The following is a 13,173-nucleotide window of genomic DNA, read 5'->3' as shown; positions in this document are numbered from 1 at the left end:
GCCACATGGGAAAAATCTAACAATATGATTTATGGTTGAGGGCTATAGGCCATGATATTAGATTGGCCTCTGGCCTTTGACCTCCATCCTCTAGAGGGGCCAGAGTCTGAAGATCAGCCAAATGGGCTGTCGGTCATGTTTGTGTGACAGCCCCAATAAAATGTAGACACCAAGGCTCTAGTGAGCCTCTGTGGTTGGCAGTACTCCTGTGTATATTGTCACACATTGTTGCAGGAAAAAGTTATTCTTGTCCAGAAGAATAACTTTTGTCCTTGTCCTTGAAGCTTCATGCTGTGACCTTTCCTGTGCTCTGCACCATACATCTCTCACATTGACTGATTTTAATCTGTATCATTTTGCTGTTATAAACCATAACCATGAGTATAACACTGAGTTCTCTGTATCCTGATAGCTAATAACCAAACCTGAGATTGGTTTTGGGGACTCCAAACTTATAGTTGGTGTCAGAAGTGAGAGTGGTCTTGGAGATTCCCTAACTACGGACTACCACACACCATCACCCTGCCCCCATCAAGATCTAAATGCCCATCAAATGGTTTCGTTGTACCTGAGAAACTTCTTAATTTGGATCTCCTTTTTATCTTCACTAATTAGGCCTTCATCATGTCTTACCTGGCATATTGCAATAGCCTTGTTCCATAGTCTCTCACCTTTAGTGTGTGTTTGCTTATTTTAGCAACCACTTTTATGGCACTAAATGCCAAGCAGTGTCCCATTCACTTTACAAATAGTAACATAATCCTCTGTTTAACCCTCTGGGGTAGTTATTATTTCTATTTTACAGATAGGAAAGATGAGACATACAGAGGTTAAGTAACCTGCCCAAGATACTCATGTTATATTTGGAAGAGCCATGGGAGTGTGTTCAATCCGCAGTGTCAGTCTGCTGCTTAATGCCACTATATTCCATTGTGTCACTAGAGTAAACACTCCCTTAACTCCGCTGCTATCTGCAGTATTATATTTGGACTAGATATCATGACTAGACAAGCTCCTTCATCCTTTTGGGACTGGAGATGCTGTTCCCTCTGCCAGGAATGACTCTTCTTTCTCTGTACAGGGGTGTGGTTAAATATGGGTTCAAATTTCACCTCTACATCTTACAGCATATAACCAAGGTAAGTTACTTAACATCTCTGTGCCTCACTATCCTTATCTGTAAAATAAGAAACATAGTATGTATTTCATATAATTATTTGGGAAGGTAAAATGAATTTATATATATATACACAAAGGGCTTAGAATAGTGTTTGACACAGTAAGCCCTCATAATGTGTTAGCACTGTTTTTATTACTGTTACTCTCATTAACCAATTCTCCGTCAAGTTGTCCCATATACCCTTGGCAAAATTAGTTCTGTCCTTCGTGTTTCCATTGCATTTTGTTGATACAGATGTTGTAATTGTTTTAAGATTGTATCTGAGTAAATCGTCACCAGGGAATCTCCAAGACCACCGTCACTTCTGATAATTTAGTAACTTGCTTGTCTCTTCCCTGATGGAGGATCTTGAAGAGCCAATACCTTAAGACTTGGGCAGGTCATCTACCTGTTGAAAATTTAGGCAGTGTTTTTATACCTGGCATTGTGCTAAGCACTGGGGATGCAGAGATGGATTATATATATTCTGCCTTCAAATACGACGGGAAGATTAATTGGAAATCTTTATGAACTGTTAAGTGTGGTCTGTCTGTAATTTTTTTTTTTATTTGGACACTGTCCTCACTAATGTAGAGTTCACATAGTTCACATATAAAGGGGGAAATATATAATCAGATTGCATTATAAAAATCTGTGAAGCAGGTTGGAGTGAGGTAGTTGGGGAAAACAGAAATGAACTGGTAGCTAGATTTCTCTTTCCCTTGCGTTGGCTTTATACACATTTTCAACCTTAATCTGTGCAAATCCCTGTGAAGTAGTCACTATAGCCCCTTTTAGCCCATCCACACTTATAACTTGGAAGTCAGTGCCTTTTCCTCTATCAAGTGTGCTGTCATGAAATTTCTGTGGTCCCAGCCTTGGGAGTGTACGCACACATCTTATGTAAGGGACTTCTGTGGGCAGTGTTTTTAGCCTTTAGTTGTTTCCACCAGAAACAAACTCGCTGGTGACGACTTACTCAGATACTGTGGATAGCAGATAGGGACCTAGATTGCCTTTCTACGAGAGGCATCAAGGAAACAATGCCAAGAAACAATAGGAGGCAATTAGCTTATCATTAGACTCTTCAAAGAATAAAAAAACAAAAAGGCTCAAAAAACTTACTTTGGTGCACTTTCGTGAATTGATTGATTCTTCATTTCTAAACCAGACTTTAAAAATGGTTGAATGAGCGCCCTCTGGTGGATAATTATAGCAATAAAAAGATTTTTTTTTTTTTTTTTTTTAGCTATGAAAATTAATTGGTTTTGTAATCTACAGAGTTATACCGGTTGTGCTTAGCAATATCTTGCACATTATACAGGGATGTAGAATGGAGATTATAATACTAAGAGAAAAGAATAAAGTCACAGAAAAATTGAATACAAATCATATAATTAAATAATGTCCAAATAAAACATGCAGTTTTTCAAGGGATATGTAGGCACAGGCAAATTACAGAAAACAAATTCTAGATCCTCAACTTCCATATATGCTCCTGCAGTAAATTACTGTGCTTTCCTTTGTGCCTCAGGGGGTACTTATTTTTTCCCAATCTACCCTTATAAATTGTCTCTCCCACTTTAGAAAGAAGGGCACATTTTTGCCATCCTGACTCTTCCACACTGCATTCCCTCAGGTGTCAAAATCTCTACGTGCCTGAGACTGTTGGAATGTTATTTTAAGGGTTAAGAAAATAAATGACAAATTTTTTGACAGGTTAGAGAATTTTGTTGCTTTCAAAAAAAACAAAGGAGCTCCAACTGAGTTTTCAGCTAACAGGTCATTTAAAATATTTTTGAAGCTAGGTCATTAAGCTATTTGAGAATATAACAGACTCTTTTTTTCTTTTTTTTTTCCTTGTTTTTTATAACTCAGAACTTTAACAAAAGGGAGACATTGCTATAACAAAATATATTTAACTGTCATCCACTTATTTAAGTGAAGGCTTTTCTCAGCACTTATAAAAACAGTATAAGAGTAATATTGATGTTAAACCCTGGTTCATTATAGCTCTAGGTAATATTCATCCCTGAATTAAAAAAAAAAAAATTAAAGAAAAAGAACACTGATTTCTTTAAGAGATCCATTTTCTATCAGTTTTCCCTTTTTATATTTATGAAGTCTATAATAAGTTGTTTTGATCAATTTGTACTAATAATTTTATTGATAACTGAATTCAGAAGTTACCATTTTAATATTTATAGATTTACGGGCACAGTGAAAGCAAATTTAGTATATACACTGTGTGTGTGTATGTTGCAGAGAAATATAATAAGGTAATAAAGATTTCAAGCATAGTAATCTATTAGGATAAAGTTATATGGGAAATAGGATGTATATAAAAAAGAAACATTGTAACATTCCCTCCGGTTCAAGGATAGTCCATCATTTTTTAAATGTACAATGATGACTTTCAAAATCACTCTGGTATTTAGATTTCACTGGATACATTTGAAAAAGTGGTATAATTTGTATTTTAAAATGTCAATTTTGATAGTATGCTGGAAATCACATTCTGAAACATGGTGGAGATTTTGATGTCAACTAAGAATGTCCCAGAGGGCGCATAGTGGTTTTTTGTTTTTTTTTTCCAAAATGACATCAGTGGATATACTAGCAAAAAATTTGCAGATTGCTGACCTTTTGGGTCCCAGTTCTGCTGGCTTCTGGTGTACTTCCAGCTTTGGAGACTACTAAGTGGAGCAGTTTCAGACTCCTCCTCATGAATCTTGGGAGGAGGCCTGGAATGTGGTGCCTGGCCAGTGTCTTCATGAGTCTTCTAAGGTACAGTTGCTCTGCTCTCTCCTGGGCTACTCAGAGCTTTGGACTTGAGTAGCCACTGGCCTGCCAGCCCCAGGTTGTCGTCCCACCTGTGAAAGCACTGGAGTGTGTGTGTGTATGTGTGTTCGGGAGAGGGTAGATCACCAACAGGTGGGTGCTGGGGAAGCTGAGACCCACATTAATATACCACTTTGCTTTCTCAGGGCCAGGAAGCACAAGCCCAGGAAGCCTTTGCAGTCCCTTCATTGAGTTGGCCTTGTTGCAACTGGTCCTCAGGGCAGACTGTGTGAAGCTATTTGCTATGGTTAGAGCCATTGATAGAGACAGTAGAGGAAGGCCAGGGCCACTGGCACTAGGTGAGGGTTGGGGTGTAAGTTCTTTGCTCCTTTCTTTTGTATACCTTTAGTGTTCCAGTACCAGAGTCTCATACTCCTGTTAGATGTTAAAACCAGTGGGATTTTTAATCAGGTACTTAAGCTTCATAGTGATGTGCCCTTGGGTAAGTTGCCAAATCTGAAAGCTTCAGTTACCTACCTCTGAAATGGAGTAAGAACAGCCCCTCATGGTTGTTGTGGTTAAATGAGGTAAGCATGCGAAATGCACATTGTAAATATCTGATCAGTAATTTTTATTATTATTATGGTGGGTGGATTGGGTGGTAGGTAGAAAGGCTTCTCTGGGGAGATAAAGCCTAAACTGCCCCTTGAGTGGAGAGTGGAAGAGTCAGCCAGGCTACGGGTGAGTTAGAGAAGAAAGGTCATTTTAGGCATGGGGAGCAGTTTATGGTGAGCCTGGTAAAACCTAAAGAAAATTGGTCCAGGAGATTCAAGAAGTTCGGTAGGGCTGAGTATAAGTTAGGAGTGATCAGAAAAGTTATTTGTTCTAAACAAGGCCTTATTTTAATCTTGTTCAAGAGTAATTTTGGAAGATTTTTGCCTCATTCTGCCATAAGTACTTGTTTTTAAATCTAATTAGGCTCTCCCCACCTAGAGTACTTTCAATGATTTCCCAACACTTACAAGATAAGATTTAAAAAGTTTGTCGTATTACATTGACCTGTGTAAGTATCTGCCACAAGCCACACCAGACTACTTTTAATTCTCTGAATGCACTGCCCTTATTCATACCTCTGTTTCTGTATGCATGCTGTTGCCTTCCCCCGGAACTTCCTTTCTCATTGCATCCTATGGCTAACTCCTCCTCATCCTTCAAGATATTGGATAATATACAAAAATTGGAACTGTTCCTAAACTAATAATCCTTTTATACAATAAGGTTAAAAAGAAATATGCAAGATTAATAACCTATACTAAAAGATCTGGAAGAAAATGTGAGCAAATGGAGGAGTCAGGGTTGGAAAGACTGGAGGCAATAAAGATGTTAATTCACAAATTTGATGTATTTACTATAATTGTAGTCAAAGTTACTATCTACCTACACAAATACTTTATAATTAATTGACCAACTAATTCTAAATTTTATCTGAAAGAACATTCTAAAATGGCTTTGGAAATTCCAAAGAAAAAAAAAAAGAATGGAGGTTTGCCCTGTCAGATATTAACCCATTGAAAATGCCCTGTCCTTCATTAAGAGGTGGACACATGATGTAAGCCAAGCCACTCCAGTCTGTGTTAATTACATTTCTGACCATTATTTCTGTTACTACATGACTCAAAATGCTGGTTTAGAGGGTAAGATTAGAGTGGACTGATAATTAAGATTTACAACAGTGGTATTCACAGATTTCCCTTTAGGGTTCATTTTAATGTCGTGGTTCCCAAAGTGTGGTCCTGGGGAACAGCAATTATCCGTATCATGTGAAGACTTGCTAGTTTCAGGCCTTGCCTCAGAGCTACTAAATCAGAAACTCCAGGGTTAAGTAAGACCCAGCAGCCTTTTACAGTTGATGCACGCTAAAGTTTGTGAAGCGCATTCTTAAAGGAAGGTTGTCATCTTCCAGAATGGCTGCAACAGATACACTGGGCTCATGATGCATCATCATAGTTAGAGACAGTGAAAGGAGAAAGTAGTTTTACGTATTAGTTCCTGATTGAAATTCACATGGCATATTCTAGTCACAGGTGTTATATTTCAATCCAGCCATTCCTCACATAGGCAACTCGGGTGAGTAGCAGCTGGAATTTACTTAATTGACCATGGTTAATGAGGCTCCCAAATATCTTGGCTGGAAAGGTCAGCTCGTAAATAAATATTTCCTGCTGTATCATCTGTCAGTTGATGTAATCCTGTGATTGTCAAAAGATTCAACTGTCGGACTGAATAAAAATTGAGGTAGGTAAATCTGCTGGGGAAGGAGGAGGGAGAGCCTACACCATCCATCCATAAGTGATTTTTAAACTGCCCTTATGTATCATCTGAGCCACTGATCGCCTCATTAACTCTGTTATTGTAGAGTTCACTCTGGTTAGCTTTCCATACCTATATTCATAAGGAAATCTTTAACACCCCCTAATTTAAACATCCTTTAATGACAGTACTTTTCCTTCTAATATTAGTCTCAGGTTTTAAATTTTGTCTCTAATAAAAACACTTCCTTCTGCAAAGAGTGATAGACTAAAATCTGTTTTCATGGATTTAGAGGTATGTAAAGGCAGGCCATGTATTTTTTGGCAAGATATTCTGCAGGGAGGGACTAGGCTGAAGCAAATATGGTATTATTCAATGGTGCAGAATTCAAGGGGCACCTAAAACTTGGTAATCGAGACAAGTTATATTTTAATGGCCAGAATTGATACAAAAGAAAACAATCCATGATGAACAAACTATCAAAGATTTAAATACAGACAGGATCACAAGTGCTGGGTTGAGTCATATGAAGAACCTGAGGTGAAAGGAAAAGTCAGTAATACTGATTCTGGCTCTGAATATCAGTTGAGTAAAGTGTAAAACTAGAACTACACTCAGTAATATAAAAGTGTGTTGATGTATATAATAATGTTCCTTTGTTTTTCTATTTCTAGGGATATACTAACATCTCCATCATGCTGGCAACATGCTATCCTTTTTAACCGATTCAATTACCCTTTTGAACTGGAAAAGGATTTACATTTGAAGGGCTACCACACACTCTTTCAAGAATCTTTACCCTATTATCCTAAATCAATGAAGTGTTACCTTAGCAGAATTCCCAGCAGGATGCCTTCAGAAAGACACCAGATTGGAAACCTAAAAAAATACTACCTCCTGAATGCTGCCTCTCTTATCCCAGTACTGGCTCTGGAATTAAGAGATGGAGAGAAGGTTCTGGATTTGTGTGCTGCTCCTGGAGGCAAATCGGTAGCTATGCTGCAGTGTGCTTATCCAGGTAGTGTCCTTTTCATTCAGTAATTGACCACTTTTAAATGTCTCTTTGTTATAAAATACTTTTAAAGTATATGGGGAGAAATACAAGATTGAGTTTGTCGACTTCGAAAGCCTGAAAACAAGGGCAGTACAGAGAGAATGGAAATTATAGCTGAGGAAATCAACGTAACATTTTTCTTCCAGGTAGTTTTACCAGGTAATTGGGAACAAAACTACATTTTGGTAATGAAAATCTGTCGGATGATATAAATTCTGTTAAGCCAGTGACAAAGATTTTTAAATTTTATTATTTTTATACTTATGAGTCATATTGATATCCTTGTCATACTTCCATGCAACAGAAACATATACATTTAAAATCAATCAATTTTTGTATCATCAGACCATAAGGTTCTAAGGTAGTTCTGTCCAACAGAAATATAATGTGAATTTTATATATAATTTTAAATTTTTGTATAGTTTCTGTGGGAGCTAAAAAACAACAAAAAACAACCCTTTTTTTTTTTCCTGGCTAATAATCAAATTAACAGGGACAGATTAACAGGAGAAAATGACCAGCGGGTGTCATAAGATTAGAGACCTCAAAAGGTGTTGGGCAGTTGAGGTTTATGTGTCATAATGGACAGAGGAGAAAGCGGGCAGGGATCTGAGATTGCAAAGGAAATAGGCAATTTACTGATAATTGAGGAAGATCAGACACACATGGCCTGCAAATTCTTGCTTGGCAACCCGGAAACAATAGGACACAAGGGGTGATCTAGTTAACAGGCCTCTGTTGGAGCCTTATCTACCATACTTAATTCAAATTTGGCTAAGGTGAGTATGCTAAATTTCTTTCCTGGAGCCCTTCTGTCTGAATCTCTTGGATAGGAAAGGGGGAGGATCAAACATTCTTTCTGAGTCTTTTGTTTCTTAATAACCAGCTTAAAATCAATATACCAAAAGGCAGTTTTAGGGTGGCAAAACACTGATTCCTTCCATCTCATGAAAAAGTTAGAAAGAAACAGATGAAATTAATTTTAGTAATGCATTATAACACAATACATCCAAAATATTATTTCAACATGTAATCAAAATAAAAATTATTAATGAGATATTTTATGTTCTCATTTTCTTACAAAGTCTTCAAAATTATATTTTACACCACAGCACATTTCACTTTTAACTAGCCATACTTAAAGTACTCATAGCCACATGTGGCAAGTGACTATAGTACTGGACAATAAAAGATTTTAAAAGTTCCTTTAAAGTGATGTGTCATTACCATTATTGTTAGTATAAAAATGATGAAATGTATGTAATGTACATTTTCATAAATTTTTGTTAAAAATAAGTGGTCAGTATTCATCTTAAATTATTAATGAGGCTGTCTGGCTTTTTTTTTGTTTTTTTTAATTAGGTCATATTTCCCTGAATGAATATAACTTAAGGTTAGATGTGGTAGTGTTCAGCATCAATTCTGTCTGATTTTTGTTTGTTTGATTTTGCTGTTGTTCACATAGATAAATGGAAATGGAACTTATGTTAATAGTATTACTATTAACTTATGTTAATAATAATTTCACTAGTTCCTTAAACTTCTGAGTTATAACCCCAAATCACAGGTTTCTTTGGCAGGCCTTATTTCAGTGATTAGGTGAGCATTCTCTAGGTGTGGTTTTTGATTTTGCTGAAGGCAAAGGATCAGAACCATCTCAGTTACAATAAGTTCTGTCTGTTGCCCAGTTGTTAGACTCATTCAAGGCACCAATGTGTTGAACTTTGTGCATTGGAGGTTTCTACACCCTGGCACAATTTGTAAGTATGATTCTGGATTGGTGGGAAGCTTACTCCTCATTCGTAACATTGGTGAAGGGCCATTGTGAAAGGTGCCCAACTCTAGGAAGTTGATCTGAAAATTGATTCTTTTGGAACTGTCCAAGCCCTCATTTTCCTTAGGAAGTTGTTCTATATCCCCAGGGTGTGCATATCCCAATTTGAAGGCTCCTAATTTATATCTCCATTTGAGAGTATTTCCTGTTGAAAAAGATTACAAAAAATTTTTATGAGAACTGTGAATCCAGTTATACTAAGCATTGTTATAAATATATCAGTTTACTATATATTTAGGGGAAAAACATTCTGTGTGTTTCAGAATTGTGTTTAAAACTGTTATTCAAACTTGCTGTATTTTTCATGTGAGAAATCACAACAAAAGAGATTATTTTATAAAGTTATTTTATTTTTATAATTTGAGCTGAAGTTTTATGGAATCATGTCCTAAGGAATATTTATCTTTACTTTCATTGTTTTCTTATTCTTTGACAGTATTCTTCTTTTGATTTTTATATCAAATTTGAAAATAGAATTCTTAGTATTTTAAAAGATGGAAGAGAAATGCCAATTTTGGGTACCATTTTGAAGAGAGGGCATTTTAATCCTGAATTATTCTTATTAGTAGGCTATAAATATTTTGCACATTTGTTATAAGGAAGATTATTTGATTCAGAATCCAAAGGAAAACTGATATGTTTTAGGAGATTGAAGTGGGAAGAATCTTCTTGTTCTTACATCAAGGGCAATGAACTACAGGCAGCGTTCCAAGTAAAGTAGCTTTTCATCTAAGTGGGACTAATGATAATGGTTTACTAAGAAGTACAGATGTCTTCATGCTGATGCTCAGAGCCCAAATTAGATTAGCTACAGCGCTTGAATTTGGAATGCAGAAGCAATGCTAATCAAAGCTTTTATAAGCAAAGCTTAAAACGATGGCTACACTAAATGTGCATTTATACACCGAATTTTGTTAGATCACTATTGGCCTTTATTCTGGGCCAAGAGGCTCACAGCTTTAAATGATTAAAAAGCTCATGTTTCAGGATGATTTAAAAAATTATTCTACTTCTCTTTTTGGTCCAGTTGCTCCCACCTGTTAGCACAGTGATAGACTGTCCATTGTGTTTTGTTAGTTTATGCTTTCTTGTCAATCCAGCCTTTGACATGCCCTGGTCTTGATGGAAAAAGAGCAAACAATTTAGATTCTAAGTAGGAAAACATTAATATACTAAGAATGACCTAGCTTAGTGGAGTGGCTTGATTAACTTTCTTGCTGAGAGCTGTATTCCTCTAGGCATGAAATTCTCCTTACTGGCAGTGATAACTTTTTGACATCAAGTTAGTCTTTGGTGGCAGAGAAGATTAGAAAGACTCTTTTCTTTACTGAATTGCTTCTGCCCTCTTTCCAGTTCCCTCAGACCTCCAGGCCCTTTTTGCATAATATAAGTACCATTTTTCTTCTCCTCTTTCCCTGCTAATTTCTTTCCATTCTTTAGGTTTTCACTCAGCAACTTTCCTGGAAAGCATTCCCTGTGGTAAAGCTTTCCTTTGTGGTAATAATAAAAATAATAACCATTTTGGAACACTTGGTACATACCAAGGACTATATTAATTACATTGCGTGCGCCTGTTGTTTTCAAATATTTTTAGTAGTCTGCTTCCAGCACCTTGGGTTGTGTCTCCTTATGAACATCTTTCCGAAGTCCTAGGGCTCTGAAGGACACAGTGTGACTGTCATTGGTGTACATACTCTCATTGAACTCAAACCCATTATTTGAACCTGAGGCAAAGGGAAGTTTAAAAAAATTGCCCTGGATGAGTGGCAGAGCTGGGATATGAACTTAAATTTTCCACTAATATATTAGCTCTTAATTCTGTTCTACATTCCCCCCAGTATAACTCAACTGCTGCCTTGTCCAATGTCCTCCATTATACAGCTTCTTAAGGCTTATCTTTGTGTCGATAGCAACTAGCATGGTGTCCAGTCCATAACTGGGGCTTCATAAACTGGAACCTTAAAGTGGTTATACTCTGAAGTGTATTTTAATTTATTGTCTACCATGTTTTATCAAATCCATTGTTACCATTTTGTTTTTGTTATGAATTTGTTACATTGTTTCCAGCTAGCTCAAAGAATATTACCATTAGCCTTTACAGCACTTTTAGTATGTGGACAGTATCGTTATTCCAATTTTTCCATTGAGAAGGACATGTAAACCAATCATTATGGCTTATGGCTCTAAGAAATAATTAGCAGAACTAAGGCAAGTAGGATTGTTTTTGTTTTGTTTTTTTTTTCTAAGTTAGATCTACCAATATAAATGAATGAATGGAACTTCTAATTTTGGTTCCTTTCCATGGGCCAAAGGCTGTCATGTGCAGATGATTTTTTTCAGGAATTTGATAAATTCACCCCATTTCCTACTAAGATGAAAAAATATCAAAATTTCATTTATTTTTGACAATCTAAGCATGAAATTCATTCTATCTCAATGTAGTAAGTCTCAGTATCTATATGAAACTTGGATTGTGATGCCTTATAGTACATATTTTAAAAAGTTTAACTAACCTGAGACTATTTCAAATAAAATCGACATCTAAGTAAAACAGCAATATATCATAAAGCTCTATTTCAACTGGGGGATATTTTATGCTGAATTGAGAATCTTTACTAATTTTTTATAACTAAAGTTATAATTTAATGAAAAGCTGCCTGATTTTCAGTTGTAGCAGTTTAAGTATTCTTTATCATAATGGCATGTTGCGAATCAAGTCAGTCACATTTAGTGAGCACATACTATGTGTAAGGCATTGGATGGTAGATACAGAGCTATGAGGGACATAGAAATGACTAAGACTTCTGTTTTCTGTGGTATGGTAGACTGGATATCCTAACCAACCCTCTTGCTGAAAACAAAAAATGTAGGATAGAATATTAATGAAAAACAAAATATTTTTAAATGCATAAATCCCAGTGGCCAAAATCTAATAGACAGTTTGAACCTAGAAGGTAAATTGAGCATTGAAGTCGGCTTTTGACTTGAGCACATTTGCTTAACCTGAAAAACTTGCATGTTGATTTTCATTACTTCATGAAAATGTGAGAATAGAAGATAAAGCCAGAGCCTGGCTAGGTAGAACATCTACTAGGAGACTAAGTTAAATAAAGCTGAGACTCTGTAGTGCTATTCCCTCCATGTAAGGTAAACTAGGAAGAAATTGTCCTCTCCAGGGACTGAAAGGAAGATCTTCAACTTCAGTGGGAGGAAGGATTGGAAATACTCTCTGAAATTTTGGAACCACAACTAAGCCAACATACACCATTATACTGAAGTTGCAGAACACTGAAAATAAAGAGAAGATCTTAAAAGGAGCCAAAGAAGACAGTCTACCATCAAAGAATCGACAGTTGGACTGAGGGTTAAACTTTGAGAGTAACAATGGAAACCAGCATTCAGAGGAATAATGTTTTCAATGTGCTAAGAAAAGATGGCCGTGAATCTTGAAATATGTTCACCTAAATATCTCAGAAGAACAAAAGTGAAATGGACATTTTTTTGAGAGAGTATAAGAGTTTGTCACCAGCAATTTTGAAGGATGTGCTTTGGGAAAAAGGAAAGCCGCCCTAGTTGGAAGATAGAAGATAAAAGAGAAATGAAAAGAAAGTGGGATATATATAGAAAAATCTAATAATTATTGACTGTAGAAGACAATGACAGTAATGTTTTGTGCAGTTAAAAAATATAAGCCCAAATAAAACCCAAATATATGATAACAATAGCATCTAATCTGGGCAGATTATAAGATTCTTGTATCTTTTAGGGAAAATGGTGAAGATTGACTCAATTTAGATTATTCTTTTGCGTATCCATGTTAAAACCTTTAGGGTTACTACTAAAAGAATAGAAATAGAATGTAAACTATTTAAACCAAAAAAGGAGAAATGGATTGCAGGATAATTAAGACATGGTTATTTTCCTTGAGGCTCTTAGTATTCTGGTAAGCAGTGATAGAGACACTTGAACTTTATTTAATGGATGATAGGAAGTCATTAAACGTTTTTAACAGTGGAGTGACAAATCGGAAAAAAA

General features: G+C 36.1%; 1 protein-coding gene across 3 annotated transcripts in view; it reads left to right on the top strand.

Annotated features, from left to right (window-relative positions):
* Positions 1 to 13,173, top strand: part of NSUN3 (NOP2/Sun RNA methyltransferase family member 3) — a 48,526-nt gene that overhangs the window by 6,832 nt on the left and 28,521 nt on the right. For 2 of the 3 annotated variants that reach the window (XM_011356399.2, XM_011356400.2), the window contains one exon: positions 6,925 to 7,268. In XM_011356399.2, the coding sequence (XP_011354701.1) occupies positions 6,925 to 7,268 (344 nt within the window). Of the gene's footprint in view, positions 1 to 1,230; positions 3,947 to 6,924; positions 7,269 to 13,173 lie in introns of those variants that run through there. The other variant, XM_011356401.2, reaches the window with a different exon arrangement.

Source organism: Pteropus vampyrus, unplaced genomic scaffold (genome assembly GCF_000151845.1).
Source record: "Pteropus vampyrus isolate Shadow unplaced genomic scaffold, Pvam_2.0 Scaffold26, whole genome shotgun sequence".
Classification (NCBI taxonomy): Eukaryota; Metazoa; Chordata; class Mammalia; order Chiroptera; family Pteropodidae; genus Pteropus; species Pteropus vampyrus.
The sequence above is the reverse complement of the archived record's forward strand: the minus strand, read 5'-3'. Positions and strand labels throughout refer to the sequence as shown.